Raw genomic sequence first — 20,288 nt, 5'->3', positions numbered from 1 at the left:
TTATTGCTATGCCGAATCATGGCGCCCGACCTTGCAAATCGTGCTGTTAACGGCAATACCATCACGGCCCTCAGCAGATGGTCTATTCTAGACAAAAAGTTACCTCGTATGTCAACGGTCTAATCCGCAAACGTGTTACGATATAATTTTATGCTGATTTAATATTTCAGCTATCGATCGAATTAGTACTATTCACGTCTACGACTTCGATAATACCTGTAAGCATCATTCATGCCTACACGCATCTCTTCATTGGTAACTAACTGTGCCGTAATCGCAGTATTCCAAACACCTCTCCCGAACCCTAAACTATGGAATGCCTCGACAATTGGCCAACTAGGACGACCCGACATATTCATCAACGGCGGCTGGTGGCACGATTCGAGAATACTGGCTGCGACCGGCGAAGGCGTTGAACATGAAGAGAAGCGCGCCTGGGAGGGCTGGTGGAACGAGAAGATTGTCGAGTTGGTTCGGCTGAGTATGCAGCAGGAGGATGCCCTCTGCGTTTTGCTAACGGGACGTTCCGAACAAGGGTTCTCCCAACTGATTAAGCGAATCGTTGCAAGCAAGGGCCTAGAATTCCACATGATGGGGCTAAAGCCGTTTGTTGGTCCCAATGGCGAGACCTTTGCGAACACCATGGACTTTAAGCAAGTTTTCATCAGAGCCCTGTTGTCAACCTATAGAGGAACTAAGGAGATACGCATCTACGAAGATCGTCCAAGACATGTTGAAGGGTTTCGCGACTTTTTGGCCGACCACAACAAACAGAGGGTCAGCCAGAGAAGAAATCCCCTTGTCGCCGAGGTCATTCCAGTTGCCGAGCTTTCTGCTACTCTTGATCCTGTTGTCGAAGTAGCAGAAGTACAACACCTTATTAACGTTCACAACGCTCTGGTCCAAGAACAGGGAAACCGAGGGAAGCGCATGGCTATCAAGAAGACCGTCTATTTCACTAGCTACATGGTCGAATCGGCTGACTCTGCGCGACTCGTCAGCACTCTACAAACAATGGTATCGGACCTCGTCGACATGAAGTATCTTGCTAACACTATACTTATCACTCCGCGACCTTGCCCGAAAAACATATTGGATAAAATAGGGGGCATGGGTTCCAAGATGATGTGGGAAGCCGTTGATATTGGCTCCTTTCAGAATAATCTCTGGGCAGCGCGTGTAAGACCTGTTCCTGCTAACGCGCAGTACCACACCGATAATCCATCGCCGGCTGTTGTGCTGGGTTTGAGAAGAGGGGCCCGCCCACCGGAGGTGAACAGAATCCGCAATTGGCAGCCGATTCCTCTTGATAAAACCTTCATGTTCGAGACAACAGTGGGTGAAAAGGTGATGCTCCGCATTGAGACTGAGCGTCAAGAAAAAGAGACGGACGAGTATGAAGACCGAAGAGATGGTGTATATCAATCTAAGGTCAACAACAAGCGGAAATACTACAAAGAGGACGATCGACAGCCACGCCAAAGTAACGGAAACTTTGGCAACAGCGGTCGTGATTATCATAATCCAACTCACCAGGGACGAGGAGGAGCTGATAACCGCGGCCGTGGTGGCTATAGAGGCGGTGGCGCCCCTCGAGGTGGCCGTGGCGGCGGTAGCAGAGGAAACTTCAAAGGCCCCGGTAGAGGCGGCAAGGGAGTTCATGGTTATCGGTCTCTAGACGACGTAGACCGGCGAGACAGCAACCAGGGAGGGTTTGGTCCGTCAGCTGTATCCTATGATGACAGCTTTCCCAACTTGTCATCTGGCGGCCCCCCGCCGCCTTCTCAATACCCTCTGCCACCACCGCCAACCTATGGCCAACCCTTCCCACAACAACAAACGCAATGGCAAGCTCCCGGAAACACTTCCACGCAATCGCGTCCCATGGGCGCTCCCGGCCCGGATCTGCAAAATTACTATTAATCGACGATTCACATACAATGATCCTATATCATGGTAGGTTGTCTAAAAGATGAAAGTACGGATGCGATTTCAAAAAATTTCGTTAGAAGGTCACGTTTATTCTAGCATTATGGCTTGGAGTCGCCAGTTATCACGACGGATTTAAGGGCCATGTTTAATACTGCAACTTCAGCAATGGTGCCATCAAAGATGGTGTTATAATAAGTAAGAAGAGACGATATTATATGGTTCGTCCATACTACCTACATTATTTCCTTCCTTGCAAGGAAGCCAGGCTTGTATATATAGAGTACCTACTCATCTTGTGCGCTGTGTTTTCTCAAAGAGAAGAGGATATTGGGTTCAATTAGGTTTAGGTAGGCGTTTCTAGGGAACGAATGCATATCCTGAATACTAGGATTGAACAGCTACCTTTTTTAATACCTAGGGTAGGTAGCTGCTACTATGATTGTGTCTAAAATAAACAGACTCGACAGATTACAAAGGCATGATAAAATAGAACAGACAGATAGGCAGGTGGTAATGCAATGCAAAAGAAAGGCCAGTCGGTTTAACTATTAGTACAAGCATAATCAAATGAGTGAGACAGGCATTTGTTCGTTGGTGTAAAGCACGTGAATCATAGACGACCTAGAAGAATGCCCTTGTTAGTTGAAAAACTGCAACTGAAGATGGTATTGAATGCATGTTTGATGATCGTAAGTAGCAGAATTGCAATGCCAGAGATCGTATCAGGAAAATATATAGAACAATGTGGTGAGTATGATGAATCATGCTCGTGAAACACGAGTCATAAACAGCCTCTTAAATTTCATCATTTCGATATCTGGCATTGCGGGAAGGTGTAGGTAGGTAGGCAGAAGGGGGAAGAGGGAAAGCATGCTTACCACAATGTCTTCAGAAGCTCTTATTTGAGAGATTACCTACATGTGTAGCTTTGGTTGGTGTTTAGGAGGGAGAAGCAATATGCGGGAAGGAATTGCTAGTTCGTCAATGAAGAGAACATTGGAAAAATCTGATTTCTTGTTTATGTACAAGTTTGTTTTGTACCTCCTAGCATGTGGACCTTTCTGCCCTTGCCCTAAGAGTGGATGAGATCGTATAGTACGGATGGTGTTGCCGTTGTAGATGGCTGGTGTAAGTTAAGAGGAGCTGGGGGAACTGCTGGCGTTTGGGGAATATGAGTTAGGTAGGTAATTACAATCCCGACCCTTGCTTAGTAGTATTTGTTTATTATGGGCTCGCCGAGACGGGGTTGATCTCAACGCCATACTTCTCCTTCAAGCGCTCTCGTCTGCGCTCTTCGTAGCCCGGAGGCTTGATCCCTATAGATAACTTATCGTTAGATACTCGTTTCATAAGGCGCCACAATATGCTTAGGTAAAGGTTAAGTCATGTATTCGTACCTCTGCCCTCTCCGATATTTGCGATTGTCTCCTCGATAGGTCGCCGGCGGTTCTTGCGCAAATACTCCTTGCGGTCATACTCTTCCATTTCAAGGATCTCAGCGCGGCGACTACCACGCAGACTGGCGCCTGTATATTCAAAGGTCGACATGACGATGGAGAAAGCCGCACCGAGACCGAGAATATGCGGCATACGACCAGCTATTTGGAAGGAAGAGGTTAGCATAGGGTATAATGTATAGGGTACAGAGTGTAGTGTATATTGTGTTAACAAGAAGATCAAAGTCAAAGGCGATTATAACATACATTTTAAGCCAATGGTTGCTCCGCTAAAAAAAGAAGCGATTGTCACATTTAATGTGTCATCTTTCTCTCGTAGGTTGGCGGCTGCATCCTTACCAAAGCCGTATACAGCGCCAACGGCAGCTGTGAAGAGACAGTTGTATTAGCCCTTGTTGGTTCGAAGGTTTCATGAGGTAGCTGAAGCTATAGCCGCTCTAGCCGGCGACAAGATTGTTGGTATCCAAACATGTTATGGGAACGTACTAAATATAGCAATTGTGCTCCCTGTCCTGGTAAAGACACCAAAGGCGCCTAGATTGCGCCTGGCGAGCGAGTTCTGAACAGCTGACATGGCGAAGCCAGCACCTCCGCCCAACATCGCGCCTTTCATGCCGGAACGGAGAGCATCATGTTGGTGGAAGGTGGGCTCCTCCGAATCCGCCATTTTGTCCCTCGAGCTCCAAAGAGGCTTATTTGATTTGTAATGGGGTAATGGGGAGGTAATGGGGAGTATGAGATTGTTATATATCAGTAAAAGTCGTGATGATAAGGGAAGAATTAAGAATGAGGGAGTTGGGGGATTGATGGGGTTCCAAGCTTTTGAGCTTTGCAAACTTGCGCAATTGAATCAAACTTGACTGGCTCATTAAGGTCTAGGCAATTAACCGAAATTGTACCTATTGGCTGATGATACGTAGTTACTAGGTGCCTGAGTTTAAGTTGTACTACCTAACTTAGTACTAGGTACCTAGTACTATGTAACTGCTGAGATTGGCGGAAGTAGTATAGTCCGTGGCGGGGCAATTGGAAATTGATGGTGTTCAGTCATTGATTGATGTTGCTGAAACATTCAAATAATTGAAGCCCCGCGATAACTACTAGGTACAGGTACCTTACCACCTACCTTAGGTATTTAAATTTTACAGGTTCAAATGTTAAATCAACATTGAAGTAGTTACCCTATCTACCTAATTAATAGTTACTACCTACACACTGTACGCCTTCCGCCAACATACAAGTTCAAATGATGTTAGGTACATACATGCAGTGGCAGCGCACATGACAGCAGCACTTGAGCGCAGCAACACAATAGCCCAAGGTACCTACCTGCCCGTATCAATCCTTTCTTTGACTTGAAAGCCCATCAGCCTTGTTTGTCTTAAAAAATAAAACCACATGCAAAACTCATCAACAACTTTTCATTTATCCATCTCCATCGTCCGTTCCCTCGTCTTACTAAGGGAATATCTTTCACTACTTAACATATCACCCACTATCATCCGGAGTATCCCGCCTGAATCTTATCTGTTGACTTTCCTTTTTGATTGCCTTTCGTGATCACTTTTCGTTACTATTCAGATCTTAGGTAGACCCAGCAATCGGTTGCATCCGGGGAGCTTCAGAATTGCCATACATGGTATACGATAGTTGGTAACTTAACCTAGTAGGTACTATACTAACTACTATTACCCTACCTATCATCAGGTAGGTAGTGCTCATCCTTGTTCATCCATGTCTAAAATACCTACACATATTCATGTCTATCCACACCCCGCCTTATATACTGCTATGCTACATACATACCTATGTAGTCGGCATGCATCTTCAACATTGCGCTTAGAGGCTAATGTATCCTCTTATAAAATAGATGATCGATGTCATTTGATCCTTACCTAGTCGCCCAATCATGAGAAATACTGCGAAAACGCTAAACGTTGCTTAGTCTAAACTTCCAAGGTTTGAAATATCTCATTCTCTATGCTGCCCATTCATCCATCTATCTATCCCTATTGTTTTAAGTATTTCGCCTCTATTCTTTGATTCTTATCTGAATTATGACGTACCCCTCCGATTATTGTGGCTATCGTCGTCTCTATAACTTATATCAGACGAGGGCTTGCACATGTTATCATCGGCATTTCTGATGATGAGTTTCCATATCAAGACTTTATGTATCACCATGCTAACCTTTGGAACTTATACTAGCACAAGACTACGGTTAAGATGACGTCCCTGTATGACTTGGCCGATGTGGCCGAGCTCCGTCAACTACAGTCGGCGGCTAGACATAAAGTACAGAACGACACGGATCCTCAACGTGCGTGTGCCTACTCAGTCTCCTGAATCCCCTGTTACCGCAGCATCCATATATGAGCCATACTGACTAAAGCAGAAGCCCTCACATCTCCCCGTCTATTCCGTCATTTCCTTGGATGTCGTCTAGAGGAGCTTTGCTTGTCATCTAATTGTGGCAGCCATGAAATGCTTTTGGTCTCATCCCAGTCCTTCCGTGAGCAGCACGTGTCCTTCGTGTCCACGGTGTGTGCCCGATGTCGCTATCACTTTCACGTGAAAAGCGACTTCCAACAGTCTCGACAAAACGTTGGGGACCATCTTCATCACATGCTACTTCCTTGCCGTACGTCTACTTATAATACTGGATCTGAGAAGGACTCCTACAATGACACTGTTGGCCATATTCGTTACATCTGCGGAGTAGATGAATGCTTCTTCAACATCGAGATCTTTAGCATACTGCCCAGGATCTCCTTGGAGCATGTGATAAAGTTCAGTGACCCGAAACGAACTGCGCGTAACTTGGCAGTTGCCCGGGCTAATGACCCGGAACGCTATGTCGACTTTACCGACGCTATGGCTCGGGCGGACTCCATACTCCGCACATACCTCCACGATGCATTGCAGAATAACAGTCAGAAGCAACTGAAAATTAATAAACGTAACAAGAGATTCCTTGTCAGCATTGGCAATGACTTTGAAGATCTTCTCAAATTTGTCGGGTTCCACGAGGGAGAGGATGCCGAGACCGGCGAGCCGTGTTGGTTTATTACCTGTCCATCCGATCAACAGAAGCCGACGTTCGTTCGAACCCTGAGAGCTCGTATGGAAGATGCTCAAGTAGAGCTTGATATTCTCACCGGGTCACACACAAGCCCTGCCTGGGATTGGCTACTACAGGCCTTTCAAGGAGATTTCCCAAACTATGAAGTTGATATGGTTTATACATCTTCCACCGCGGAGCAAGACTTGGCCTTGTTAGGCTGCCTTGGAGACTATCAGCCTTTACTGTTCAGTTGGTCGGCTATAACCCTAGCTAAATTACGCCCTAGAGACCGTGACTTGTACTTGGATGCTGGACTCCGCTGCATTCGTAACCGGAACGATGATGCATCGACCGAAATCATCATATACAAATCTCAGTTTGATGGTGGAACACCTGCCAACATAAAGCTACAAGAGGCTTTGCAGTTTTTCGGATCCTCAACGAAAGATATTCAGGCATCTGCATGGTTTCTGGAGATGTACTATGTCATGGCTAGATCTAACCCAACCGATGACTTCAAGGCCATTGCTCAACAACATCTTGAGGTTATCGGCAATCATCTAGGAGAAGATATTGTGAGCCAAATCGACCTGGCGGCACTAGCAAAGACAGAAGATACCGCGTCTAATAGCTCGGGAAGGATGAGTATATCTTCCGCAGCAAAAGTCCTGAATGTGGAACCGAACTATACTGCCGAGATTATTCGTGGCTTTGTTGATCAGTTAGTACAAGTGAGTTATTCAGACCCAATAAGGCTATCAACTTTCCTCTGATTGATATATTAGGATATAAGCGTCGATCGCAATAAGGTTGTCGAAGCTATCATGGTGCTATCTGAACTCAAGAGCCAGCAGGATATGCCGGAAGAAGCAAGAGAACTGAGGCAACTGGCCGAATTTGTAGGTGCTACTGGAGGGTTACCGTTACTGCCATCGCAACTTGAATCAAACTCAGCAACCTCTATGGACAACCCTCCTGGACTGAGAAACATCGGCAACACCTGCTATCTGAATAGTCTCCTCCAATATTTCTACAGCGTCAGGGTTGTGCGTGACCTAGTTCTCAATTATGATCAGGTCAAACTTGAGCTTGACGAGGACGTGGTTCGGCAACGCCGAACGGGTGGGAATGGTACCACTGTTAGCCTTGAAGAAGCTATTGTTGCTAGGCAATGTAAGTATCCGCAGGATGTTCATATTTCATTATTTATATGAAAAAGCGCTGATCTATGTCTAGTCGTGGAGATGCTTCAGAGCTTATTCTCTGAGTTGCAAACGACGAGAGAGTCCGCTGCTCAGCCTTCACAAAAGCTTGCAAATACCGCACTCTCTTCTGCTAGGGACATTCTTGAACAAGAATCCCAGAGCAAACCTCCGCCATTGCCAGCCCGCCCATCACCAGCTGCACCGGCCGTTTCAGAAGCAGATGGTAATGCAGTTCAGAAAAGACCTGAAGACACGGTTAACATCACAGTTGAATCAGTGAACGAAAGCTTAGAAACGGCTAGTTCCCGGAGCTCGCAAACATTAGTAGACGAAGTTGAGGACACGCCAATGTCATACGTCCAATTAGAAACGGTAGACAAGAAACCAGCTGTTGTCGAGGAAATAAAAGATGATGTAAAAATGGATGACTCTGCCGTGCCTTGGTCTCTCGAGGAGAGAATCGCACAGGTATCACGTCGACTGGAGCATTCTGATCGCTCAGGAACGTCACAACAGGATGTGGGAGAAATCATCGGTAATATACTCGAACACTTGATGCGAGCAATCCGTGCCGATGGCCCAATGCCAGAGAAGCCCGACTTACAAGCCGATGCCATTACGAAGACATTCTTCACCACGATCGTAAATTATACCGTTAAGACGAAGAGGCGGGACTTAACTGACAGACTAGCTTCTGCTTTAGAAGAAAGTCCTTTGAATGTCGAAATTGTCCCAGAACGATGGATAACGGCATACCCAGAAGAAGCCGACGTACCCTCGGAAGGAACAGGCAATAGCTCGGTTATGAGGTCTAACGTGAAATGCACGTTATTCGAAGCTCTAGATCGATACTTCTCGTACGAACCGTTCGATGATGGTAATCGCGCTCGGTATAGTAGCATCAAGACACTGCCGCCAATTGTGCATATCTGCATCCAACGTAGCACACCAAAGGGGAAAAACATGAACCCTGTCATCATTCCAGAGATACTCTTTCTTGATCGTTACGTGGATGCCGAGAAGGGATCGGATGCTTGGCTTGCTCGCAAAAGGACTTGGGCGATTAAGGAACGCCTGAAGGAGCTCGGGGGTAAATCTGCTAACAATACTCCGAACGCCCCTATACAATCTATAGAGGCGACTGTTGATCCCAATACTTCACACAATAAGGCCACATATCCTGACTATAAAGAGTATAATCACACAGATGCCGAAGAGTTGGCTAATATGGCCACAGCAGCACTTGAAGACGCCTCTAATGAAACTGATTTACGGCAAGCTTTTGCTGAGGATGTGAACTTGACCAAAAAGCGAAAGCTTCCAGACTTTCCAGAGTCTGCCCTTTCGAGGAAAATGAGTAAGGCTCCATCACCGACAGGCCATTCGATCACGGACAAGTTCAGTGACATTTTGTGGGAGACCCGCAAGCCATTTGACGAGATGCATCAAGAAGAGTTACTTGAGCTACGGCAAAAGGAACAAGCCGCGTTTGAGGGATTGTCGAAAGAGAAGTACAGCATTCACGCTGTGATTTGTCATCGGGGCGGCACATCTGCCGGTCATTATTGGGTGTGGATTCGAGATTTCGAACGCAACATCTGGTATCGATTCAACGACGAGACAGTCACGGAAGATAGCCGTGGCACAGAAGCTGTTCTGAACGACCTGAACGAGACCGGCGACCCTTACTATGTTGCCTACGTCCGAGATGAGATGAAAGACGAGCTAGTCGATATCCCCCCACGTCCCAAGCCTGAGCCCCAGAATGCTACAGGTGCTAGTGAGGATATCGAGATGATCGAGGGTGTGGAGTGCGACCCAGTACAATCGACTGAACCGGTGCGGCCTTAGGGGAAAGTCCGGTTTGCTTTGGATTAGGATGGGTGTGAAATATCCAATATGTTGGCCTCCTTACATATACCCCCGAACCAGGTGATATTGTCGGCGGATCATGACTATGCGGTTTGCATTGCGGAGGAGTCTTCGCGAAATGAATTTGTGGTACTAGCACAGCACCCCCCAACCCTTGAATGTGTACTTAGGCAGGCAGACAAGCAATTAGGCAAAGAGGTACATGCATTAGGTAGTTGACGAAATCAATCATATGGATCGTGGATGCAAACTTTCTTGTAGAAGTGTTCTGAAGACTGCAGATGCTGAATGAATAATTGTTGTTGATCATGCCCCTAGGTACTCGAGTCAAGGTAGATTGCGTAGTAGGTTAGCTAGGTACTCTACCTAGTAGGTACCTAACCTAGGCAGGTAGTAAACAATGCAACCCTGAAAGCCATTCGCTACCTGAAATAAGAAAGAATCCGTAGATGCAATGGAATACGGCGAATATTCACATAAAAGTACATGTGTGTACAATGGGTTCCCACGACTTAGTAGTAAGATGCCTGCCTCTACATGTAGCAGTAGATAGCACTTCGCGTTCACTCTTTTGACGTCACTACTAAGTAGGTAGGTAGGCATGATACTTCTGCTAGGTAGGTACTATTGGAACCTAGGACCGCTGATGATCTTGATACCGCCAGCAGGGGCCCCCCGGTTCGGCGTCGACGGACCGATGACCCGCGGCGGCGGCGGTAGCGGCGGCAGCACCGCCGCTCGTGCTTTCTCGAGCAGAGCGCCGAGGTCGTCGACGGCGCCGCTGTCGCGGTAGTACAGGTTGTCGTGGAGGGTGTCGAGCCAGACGACGGGGACGGAGGCGCCGAGGCAGCGCTGCCCGGACTCGCACCACACGGGGGTCAGGGTGTCGAGGACGACGCGGCGCGCCTCGCGGTTCACGGCGCCGAGGACGCGGGCCCGTTGTTGGCGTACCGTCTGGTACAGCGGGATGCAGGTGGCCCAGTGCTCGGGGAAGACGCCGGCGAGGAGGTGGGGAGGGTGCGCGAGAGGGGTGAGCCAGAAGGGGAGGGAGAGGGCGGAGGATGGGGTTGGGGAGGGAGGTAAGAGAGAAGGGGAAGTGGAAGTGGAGGGTGGGGGGAGGGTGAGCACGAGGTACCATATGTACTGCCGTACGGAAGGAGGGAGCTGGCTGAAGAGAGATATCTTGGCCCTGGATTTACGCTTCTTCTTGGTTGGTGCTTGTGGAGCCTTTGCAGAGGTAGAGGTGCTGGATTTTTTTGCGGGCGTCCCTTGAGCAGATGAGCCAGCACCGTCCGCATCCGCGGGTGATTGGACATCACGTTCTGATGAAGAGTCAGCTTTAGGTTTCTTCTCATATCTAACTTCGTTTCCCTATGTCTACGGAGTAAAAATAAAATAAAGAACTTTGGTTGAAGGGGATGAGAAAAGGGGGGCCAAGTACCCTTTTTCGGACGGCCAGAACGCGGCGGTACAGCAGCGGACTTAGCACGAATAGCGGTGCGGATTTGGCTGAGAGAGTAGTTGGTGACCTCGGAGATGCGCTTCTTGCTCATGGCGGCGTCATAGTAGAGGGTCCGCACGCGAAAGCGTTCGAGCTCGGTGAGGTGCTTGGTGTGGACCTCTCTGGGCCGGTTCTGACTTGTTGATGGTGAAAGGGGATTTTCAGATTCCATTGATTGACTGAGTAGTTAATTGCATGTATCCTCCGTTTTTTTCTGTCTTTTTTTTTTCCAGTAAACGAGTTGGATCTTTAATTTGTGTATTATTTTTTTGGACCGTTCTTGTACTTGTGTGTTCTTTTCGAGTTGTTTAGGTTGTTTCACTGAGTAATTGATTGAAGTGATAAAGATTGGTGGAGGGTGAGAAGGAAATAGGAAATAAAAAGGAATGGAAAATGGAATGGAAAGTTTTGCCATGGTGTGCGGTCTAGGCTTAGTGGCTTTTTGCGGGGAATGGGGACTGCACGCGCCTGTGCAACTCATCTTTAAGGGCTTTACACTCTGTAGGGCCGCTCCTTCCCCCTAGTTCCCGCTACATGGTACTTAGCAAGGGTGCAAAACTTTTCTACCTAGTACCAACTTGTACCATAACGACATGTAACTTTCAACTCATCAAATTAATAACAGAAGTTGCGAAGTTGCGTATGTACTTCGTATCTACATAATATCTAAGATGAGGCAAGAGCAACCTAGATTCCATAGCAACCTTCTGCCATTCATTCAAAACTGGACTCCTCTCTCTTCCGGTTTTGTGCTTTCTTTTGTATCCCTCCTGTACGAACACATGGACTCCTTATTCCTAGGAGCATCACGATTCTTTTACTCACAATTTGTATCCTCTTAACTCCATCAATACCATATTAACTAGGTATCCAGGGATTCGTGCAATGCTTGCCCGTGTATAAGACTGTCTAGCCAGCATGTTTACCCTTTCGTCTGTATATCCAACAGGACAGCCTATCCGAAGTGTCGAGCCTCTCTTCGAACTGCCCCGCCAATGTCCCGTCGAGAGAGCCATCTTCGACAAAGTCACGTGTCTACGGTACTTATTCTACAGCACCCAGTTCCTACGGATCGAGGTCCCGGCCTATGCCTAGAATGTAGTTCTCCTCGGGAGTCGCAATAGATACATCCAAGATGCCACAGACTTAGAGATTCAAAGTGGTATATGGGATCTCTTCAAATGTTGCAACGGCGTGTATAGTCGGCGTGGGCCCGGATGGCTGGGTACAGAGACATTCTGGCGGGACGTTAAGAAGAATCTAGCTATGATTCGTCAATATCACCATGACCAATCAGTTGCACAGAAATACCTCCCCCATATCATACACTTCTATGCCAAGTCAAGGGAAGCTGCACAGCGGTATCCCATACCGCTCGATTTTGAGGAAGCGATCCACACCAAGTACTATCTTCAGCGTGTTATAGATGAATGGAATCGGAAGACCTATCTCCAGACATATTGGGACCCGCCGATGGAAGGTGACTTAATGAAATGGAGATGGGGATATATCCTGAAAGACGGCTATTGCAAAACGGTCCAGGCGGTGGAGACTGAACCCGAGGAGGATGGAAGCTCATCTAAACTTAGAAAATTGAAGAGCCCTGTTAGCCCTGTTGCTCAACTCTCTATGGAAAGCACAGCATTGAGCCCTCATATCTTATCACTTAGCAACAGCTCCGTCGCCTATATTAACGACGATAATGATATCAAGTCTGGTGGAGAGTTGATCAAGTACAATGGTCAGTTCGAATATTCCAATATTCCGTCTGCCAGAAATCGTATTAATAACGAAATGGGATCAGATTCGGAGAAGAATACAGATCAGATCAGGCCATCAGTATCATCTGAGTCATCTCGTATCTCGCCAAAGAGGAGGGAGGAGGATACACGCTTAATGATCCGATTCCGACGTTTCAAGAACAAGCTTGTTGGCAATTGGAATAAGGGGGGCTTAGTCTTCAGATCGTTAAGGAAATGATTTGGCAAGCGGAGTTTTTATTGAATAAGTAGGTAGGTAGAAGCGATGCTTTTCATGGTAGGGTAGGTATTCCAATATTTGTCATTCATGACTAACATTAGCTCAATAACAATTCAATCCTTTCAATTATTGATGTGCTGAAGTACAGGCTTGCTCTTTTAGTGTTATGTTTTATGAAGACTTATGAGTAGGGCAGACGTCAAATAGTCTGGATAACATCAAGATAAAGGAAAAGATGACCTAAGTAAGTGAGGAAGTAAGCTATCTACTTTGGTATGGTTGCTGAAGGGGTAACACGTGACAAGATTGGATTTAACATCACGTGATACCCATCAGAGCACCTCATCTAAGACGACTTATGTAGTATGGACGTTAAATACCTACATTGGGTATTATACATTACTAGTAACATATTCTTGTTAACGTCTAAGGGAATAAAATTGAACCTATCTAGGTATCTACAGACAATAGGTATGCTCCGGGACTAAACCCCTGGACTAGCACTTGAAGTTGATAACGATATGAAGGCCGTAAGGGTGATATGTATGTACATATTTCTAGGAAGTCACGTTGTTTACCTGAATTTATTTCCTTGGTATCTGGTTACCAGGGCCCAGTAAATTTGCTAACAGCCCTGGAGGTACCAGTCATATGTAGATAGGTACCTACTTATAGGTACTAGGCAAGCACCTAGGGCTCAATTATGGGTCAGCTGTTGTAGGTACCGACCATGTATGATACGGTAAACTGTTGATTTCACAGTGTAACTTGTTCCATCCCCCTTCTTTCAGCATTGCAACTGCATCTTCAAGCCTCGTATCTCTTCTCTTCATGGGCAGGAACGAGAGTTTGCTACTAAGAATAAACATTCATTGCGGAAATGAGTGTCTAGTGACTGCTATTAGGTACAGTACATGGAGTCAGGGCGAGAATACGTATATGATCTAGGCATGCCCGCGTCGCTCATAAAGCTCTAGCTAACTATGTCACTTAAGTACACATCTAAGCTATCCATGGATCTTTTAGCATTGATATCAAGTAAGGAAGGAGCGCCGGAAGCCTCAGTTATATAGGTATATGGTAGTAGAACAATGAAATAATATAAATACCTCCCACCCACCAACACCCAGAGACTGTCCCATTAAAATTTACACAACACAATACAACACAACGTTCTTTCTTTTCTTCTTTGCGAACCCAACCGTCCGCACATACATCCACTCAACAATCATAACCTTCACCTCACACTCCTCTATTTCGTATTTGATCAAGAAAGGTATGTTAGTATATTGATCCGCTTTCTATTCTTTTCGTGTTCATATTTTATATCGCCAATCCTAGGTTAGGTTGAGCAACACTTCCGTTTTTTATCTCAACGTCTCTTTTCCTCTTTCTAACACCATTACCTTCACCACCTCCTGTTCAAGACAGAAGGAATTCTTAACTAACAATTTTGAACTTCATCAGATCGAACGCCGACGTAGTGAAGTCTGTCGGTTTAGCCGCCTGACACGTACATCGATAGCGCACATTGCGTCGGAACAAAGTGAATAGTACAGATTCATCTCGATTCATTCATAAAAGTACGATCTTTCTGTTCTGATTTGCACACACATATCTCATTTCAACAACTCCCTGGTACGTAATTTATACATAACACCCTCCCGTCAATAGTTTCTAATTTCCAATCCTCTTTACTTGTTTCCTGATTCTGTTTCTTTTGCTATCGTCCATTTGATAACTGACCTATAGTACGAAGGCTCTAGGAGAGAAAAAAATGTCCATCCAGGCATTCTTAGTGAATTAATCGTCTCATTGGAAGACACGTTTCGAAGCCAACTCCCTTCACCTGGCCGACATTCTAAAACATATCTGTCGGTAAACTAAGGAAATATGGCCGGCCTTCCGAATGATCAGGGTTCCAATCACGTCCTAGTGGGACACCAGCTACTACCCAAGGCCAATGTACCTCAATGGACAGCGAAAGATTGCGTCGAATTGTTGACTGGAGTGCGCGGATTCGACTTCCGCAACTGCCAGCTGCCAGAGGGACAAGACGCCATAGCCATGGCAGAAGCTCTCCTGCTGGGCGAGGACAAAACCAACATCATAAGAGACCATATCCTTGGCATCACCAAACTATTCAAAATTGGAATCCAGTTATATGACGGCAACGATATGAGTGAATATTTCTGGAAGGTGATGTGGCAGACAGGCCCATGGCCTTACTTACCCCTGAAGAAAGCCACCCACCAGACGTTGAAGAACGCTGTCGCCTTCTATACCCAGGCCTTTAAGACCCACCAAGAGACCTCAGTATCCGGCATACAGTTCCCCGTACGCCATCCTGACGACCTGATGGACAACACTGTATGGGGCATGATTCGCACCATTGCCTACTGGATCACGATTACCGAGGGCACCAAGTACGTGTGTGCAATCAAGGAGGCTAACGTCACCAATCACGTCGATCACGTCAACCAGGCCTACCGCGACTACCTTGCCGATGCCGCCATCCAGGCTGACGTCGCCAACCAGGCCGACGTCGCCAACCAGGCCAATACCGGCAACATGGGTCGCAAGCGACGACGACGTGCTTCGAAGATGAAGGGAGAGGAAGAGAAAGAGCTAGCAGCCCAGGACGTCAAGCCTCCCGTCAATTAGGTTGTCGAGCAGCCAGCCCCACACGACTTGATCACAATGAAGTTGCTTTCGGATCGTACCTGAGAGGACCGCGAAAGTTCAAATGAATATTACTTATATGGGCGCGGATGTCGCCCGTGACTACTGCGTCTTTATACTCCAAGCTCTCGCTCTGCCTATGAGTCTCGAGAAACATGATGCTAGGTCCGGTGTATGCTAGCTGGATCTCTTTTTCGTCTTTTTACTTTTTTTTATTTATTTTCATCCTGGTGGCAGATAACGGTACTTGATGAGGGGGAGGAGAAAGGGGAGATGGACTGGTAGGGTGGATTGTCACAAGACAACCAAACCCCCCAATTGCAGCTCGAGACATTCGCCGCATTTCACTCGAGATCTTATAGCTGCCATGACACTTTGCTTTTAATTGATACCCTTGATTTCTTTCCTGCTTTTCTCAGTTGCTTTGCTCTTGTACCTAATAACCTTGTGAACTTGCGGTCTTGATACACTTCACCCCCTAACCACCTAGGTACTAGGGAGGTACCGGATGAATGAAAGGACCGCCTGGGGGGACGGATGGATAGGCATGTGGGGGGTAAGAAGATACCTGGATTGCATTTGCATCTTCGGCGTCAGTCGATGGATCTGGGCTCTCAATACCTAGGCAATAATGATGGAGAGGACGGGTGGTTTCAGACCAGTGGTGTTGACTGAGTCTTGAGCATAGTCGTTGAAGGCTACACCCTACTATCCAGTAACTACTAGGTAGTCAATGTATCCTAGTTTATTTAATTACGGAAGTCAATCATTGTCTGCACATCGTCTCGCGAATGTCGCCTAAGTACCACACGTTAATTAGGTACCTACTAGGTAACTATAAGGTCTTGCAGTCTTTCCTAAACTAGATGGCTCCAACTCCATCCATTTAATCCCTTGTCCTAATACCTTCATTATTGCTTCATGATGCCACCTTTCATCTTTACCTCCCTAGGCACCTGCCTAGATTAGGTAGCTACCTATATATCCAAAAGCTAATCCTGTCCCCTCCCGAAAAAAGCTCATCAAGCAATGGCATTGACATACTGCGTACACATATTCTTGCAGTCCTGCCAGTTCTTGGTATTCTACGGTCAATGTCAGCCATGAAGAACTGTATAGGTTCGGTCTAATGGATGGAGATGTGAATGTGACTTTACCACTGGGAGAAGGGCGCTCCAAATGTTCTCAATGACGCCGGGCTCGGCGCCTTGGAGCGTGGAAACGTTCATGTTGATCTTCATGAGGGAGTCTTCGATGCCGTTCCAAATGCCCACGAGATTTTGGATCTTGGACTCGACGGCTTGGAAGGGCGTTTTGAGTCTGTTAAGGGGGTTAGCCATTTATTTTTGCCCAGCTGCTTGTTTAGGGGGGGGGGGGGGGGGGGGGGGGCAATATTAAGAGAGGTAGATATATAAGAAACTCACATCTCCAGTTGATTCGCTGCAGAGGTGGCAGCGTTGAACTGGCTTGTCAACTCTGCTATCGCATCGTCGATCTGGATATTAATGTTAGTGACCTCCAAGGTTCCTACTCAGACAAGTTATATCTACTCACCAAGCCGCGGTCAACCAACTCTTGGATTCCCACACCAATTAAGGAAACTCCAACACCCCATGCTGCAATTGTATCGCTTAAGTAACTTATTTCGGTATGAGGGATATTTGCAGTAGAGACTCACCAATAGGGGCCATGAAAGGCAGGCAGAAGCCAATCGCAAAGCATGCCAGACCTCCTATGATCTCGAGAATACCGAAAATGGTCTTGTGCCGATACTCGTCGTTCTTCTCCTGGATGCGCTTTTTCAGGTCCGCGGCCGTCTGGTGGGATATCAAACGTTAGTGGCCAAGAGCATACATGGCAATGACGGAAGAGACTGGACTTGACTTACGGCCTTGCACTCGTTAATCCTCTGCACAATGTTGGTCTGCGCCTTCTGCCACTCATTCAGGAACCTGGTATGTTCCTGACGTATCTCGGTTGCCTTCGCCAGATGACTGCTGATCGCGTTGCTGCAAGCCTTGTAGTAATTATCTACGGACAGTTTGCCATCGCCGACCTTCAGGTTGGCCGCTTTCTCGGCGTCGAGTTCCACGCGGGGCAGCAGTGCAATCTGGATGGTGGAATAGGCGATGAGACCCTTTACCGCCACCACAGTCTTGTCTTGCAGGCTGTCGTATTTCTGGTGCTGGTCAGCCAACCTAGGACGATATGGATACCTTATGTGAACTTGTACTTACATCTTTGTAGCGCTGCACAACCTCACGCATGTTGATAGAATCCTTCTCCTCGGAATTTCCGACTTTGAACGGGTTGAGGATGCTCAGGTTCTGGAGAAAGGGGACCTGGAGAATGTTGGAGAAGGTGTTCTTGACCTGGTTGCAATCTCCAGCGAGTGTGTTCAGCTGTTCTTTGATACTCTCTGTGGCTGGCGGGCTAGAGGCACCTGTTAGTAACTGGCGCGACATAGTCAATGAGTGCTGGGATATGCGTATTTACCCAAGCTGCTTCATGATCTCCTCTATCTTTTTCTGCGAGTCATCGGAGGCTGAATCTGCTGAATTTGCAGCCATATTTGAGAACACCGTGAAGTATTTCTCGGTGATCTGGGGTACTTGTGCTAGGTGAGTTAATGCGTTGTATTTCTTGGGCTCGACTAGCATACTAAGCACGTCGTTAGCTATCTAGTTCGGCCTCAGCCATTCGATCCATCAGAATTGCTTACTGATCGACACCTACGTCTCCAGCCAGGGTGAAGAGCTCCAATTCCGCTCGCGATGTGGGAAACGGAACAGAAGATTGTGCCACGCTGCTCGTGGCGGCCCTGAGCTCAGTAGACCAGGTGTTTGAAAGGGTTGCGCCCCCTGTGATTGTATTGATTGCTTCGTCTGCCGCACTTTGCGCCTTCTGCCAACTAACTTTGATCTTGAGTTGATCGGGCGCGCCAACAGTCTCCTCGGCACTGGTGCGGAGAGAGGCAGTGTTCTCCGCGATGATGTCCCAGACACGAATAAGGGCGGCATTGGCACTAACTGAGGTCTTCATGCCCCCAGACATCGATTTCATGGACTGCTTGACCGCCTCGAGGGTGGCCTGCAGGGCCTTGACTTTGTCGATGAAGGCTTGCATCTCCTTCTTATTCTTGAACAACATGTCGAAGTCGCCCTGCAGAAAGCTCTTCGCGATACCCAAGATGATGGACAGCTGTGTCAGGGCGCCGTCTTCGTCGTCTACCAGGCAAAAGAGGGCTTTGAGGGCGTTGATGAGGATTCGCCCTACATTCTGGTGCCGCAGCTGCTCGTCCATTGCGTCGGCTTGTTGGCCTAGCACTGCTACTCTGAATGCCGCCTCGGTTATGCGAGCGTCGAGAGTGTCAACGTGCTTGAGAATCTAGTGTTTAGGGGTTAGTAACAATGACTTAGGTAGGCATCGAGGGATTTGGAAGAGGTAGGCAGGCAATCTCTTACCTGGGCTGCACGAGCCGCACGCTCGTCTGCATCCGCATTCATTTCTTTGCGGAAAGCTTCAACCCGAACATTCACAGTTTTTGCAAGTCTTTGACTATGTTAGCACTCCATTGCCATATCGAGTCGATCTGCAGGGAGAGAGGTCTGCCCAGCAGGCAGGTTAAAGGGGATATAGTACTTACACGGAAACTCCAAGTCTCGGTACCAAGGTGTTGAGCAAGATGCTATATGACTTGAGATTCTTGCAGAGATCAACCTCTCTGTCGGCGAATCGGTTGAAGTCGGCCTTCACTGTCTCGATGAGCTGGCGCATGCCTGTGCTCTTGTCCTCCGGGTCCGCGCTCGCGAATGCATTCAGATCGACTGCAGTCTTTTCCAGGATACTGATGGCACTGGCGGTCACAGTCTTGTACACTTTGGCAGAGTTCGAGAGAAGACTGCTGAGGTTTGCCGGTGCGCCAAGCAAAGTCGCGACATCTTCAACACTCTCCACCGGAGGTCGGCTGACATCATCGGTCTGGGGTGCTGTAGATGACATTATCGCGAGTATGTTCGCTGTAGAAACTTGATAAAATAATTTGCTGAAAAATGAGGATGCTGATCGCTAAGGTCAAAGGAATTGAGCTGCTTTGAATAATAGAAACACTTCGAAAGGACGTAGGGCTGCGTTTGACTAAATACTTTTCTTAGTCGACAAGGTCATTCGGACCCAGCCCTTCAATCTTCGATATGCCTCGAGTCCTTCGGAAGGGCAGGCACAATTCCTACCGAGGTAGGCACTCAAATCTTGATACATTCCAAGTTGTCAGCTGGCTTGGTAGACATGTGTCACTACTACGACAAACAACTGCCTCAGCAAGAGGGAGTTGCCGTACCCTCAGGAATGCCACTTTAATTCAGCCGCGAGTTCTGGAACAGCATCGAACCACTTGACTACATCAAGAATGTCTGTGCTGAATCTGGACCTCAGCGCCCGGCCTGTAGCTTCTTTGGGGGTTTAAATCGCGACATGATTGGGCTTGAGGATAAGTAGCTGCAACTGTAGGAGCTGAGGTAGGCATGGAGATAGAGGAGTGGTTGGGTGGTTGAGTAATTGGAGAAAGAAAAAGAAATGAGGAATGATGCTCACGA

General features: G+C 47.3%; 7 protein-coding genes across 7 annotated transcripts; 4 read left to right on the top strand and 3 right to left on the bottom strand.

Moving 5' to 3' along the window:
• Nucleotides 1–18: 18 nt before the first annotated feature.
• On the top strand, nt 19–1,923 carry GGS25DRAFT_526421 (uncharacterized protein; the record flags this gene model as incomplete). Its single annotated transcript, XM_049264980.1, has 3 exons — nt 19–106; nt 171–218; nt 281–1,923. 3 exons carry the CDS (start codon nt 19–21, stop codon nt 1,921–1,923), a joined length of 1,779 nt encoding a protein of 592 aa, XP_049112451.1.
• A 1,164-nt stretch (nt 1,924–3,087) lies between these two features.
• Nucleotides 3,088–4,475, bottom strand: GGS25DRAFT_90910 (uncharacterized protein). Its single transcript, XM_049266132.1, has 4 exons — nt 3,876–4,475; nt 3,636–3,755; nt 3,330–3,530; nt 3,088–3,248 (listed from the first exon to the last, which is right to left on the bottom strand). The coding sequence occupies exons 1-4, from the start codon at nt 4,054–4,056 to the stop codon at nt 3,157–3,159; spliced, it is 594 nt and encodes a 197-aa protein (XP_049112450.1). The 5' UTR covers nt 4,057–4,475; the 3' UTR covers nt 3,088–3,156.
• A 1,140-nt stretch (nt 4,476–5,615) lies between these two features.
• Nucleotides 5,616–9,921, top strand: GGS25DRAFT_528411 (cysteine proteinase; the record flags this gene model as incomplete). Its single annotated transcript, XM_049265188.1, has 4 exons — nt 5,616–5,709; nt 5,785–7,184; nt 7,239–7,626; nt 7,690–9,921. The coding sequence occupies 4 exons, from the start codon at nt 5,616–5,618 to the stop codon at nt 9,507–9,509; spliced, it is 3,702 nt and encodes a 1,233-aa protein (XP_049112449.1). The 3' UTR covers nt 9,510–9,921.
• GGS25DRAFT_528401 (uncharacterized protein) lies at nt 9,595–11,389 on the bottom strand. Its single transcript, XM_049265187.1, has 2 exons — nt 10,972–11,389; nt 9,595–10,852 (listed from the first exon to the last, which is right to left on the bottom strand). Exons 1-2 carry the CDS (start codon nt 11,201–11,203, stop codon nt 10,155–10,157), a joined length of 930 nt encoding a protein of 309 aa, XP_049112448.1. The 5' UTR covers nt 11,204–11,389; the 3' UTR covers nt 9,595–10,154.
• A 212-nt stretch (nt 11,390–11,601) lies between these two features.
• GGS25DRAFT_511101 (uncharacterized protein) lies at nt 11,602–13,207 on the top strand. Its single transcript, XM_049262701.1, has 2 exons — nt 11,602–12,772; nt 12,836–13,207. Exons 1-2 carry the CDS (start codon nt 12,298–12,300, stop codon nt 13,009–13,011), a joined length of 651 nt encoding a protein of 216 aa, XP_049112447.1. The 5' UTR covers nt 11,602–12,297; the 3' UTR covers nt 13,012–13,207.
• A 1,697-nt stretch (nt 13,208–14,904) lies between these two features.
• Nucleotides 14,905–15,675, top strand: GGS25DRAFT_526416 (uncharacterized protein; the record flags this gene model as incomplete). The annotated part of the gene is made up of 1 exon (XM_049264979.1): nt 14,905–15,675. One exon carries the CDS (start codon nt 14,905–14,907, stop codon nt 15,673–15,675), a length of 771 nt encoding a protein of 256 aa, XP_049112446.1.
• Nucleotides 15,676–16,458: 783 nt separating this feature from the next.
• On the bottom strand, nt 16,459–20,239 carry GGS25DRAFT_511096 (uncharacterized protein). The gene is made up of 11 exons (XM_049262700.1): nt 19,340–20,239; nt 19,158–19,245; nt 18,416–19,080; nt 18,190–18,354; nt 17,931–18,126; nt 17,582–17,872; nt 17,372–17,510; nt 17,248–17,309; nt 17,118–17,188; nt 16,851–17,013; nt 16,459–16,778 (listed from the first exon to the last, which is right to left on the bottom strand). The coding sequence occupies exons 1-11, from the start codon at nt 19,693–19,695 to the stop codon at nt 16,716–16,718; spliced, it is 2,259 nt and encodes a 752-aa protein (XP_049112445.1). The 5' UTR covers nt 19,696–20,239; the 3' UTR covers nt 16,459–16,715.
• Between the last annotated feature and the right edge of the window lie 49 nt (nt 20,240–20,288).

The sequence above is a fragment of the Hypoxylon fragiforme genome (assembly GCF_022984875.1).
Source record: "Hypoxylon fragiforme strain CBS 206.31 chromosome Unknown GGS25scaffold_10, whole genome shotgun sequence".
In the NCBI taxonomy this organism is placed as follows: domain Eukaryota; kingdom Fungi; phylum Ascomycota; class Sordariomycetes; order Xylariales; family Hypoxylaceae; genus Hypoxylon; species Hypoxylon fragiforme.
The sequence above is the reverse complement of the archived record's forward strand: the minus strand, read 5'-3'. Positions and strand labels throughout refer to the sequence as shown.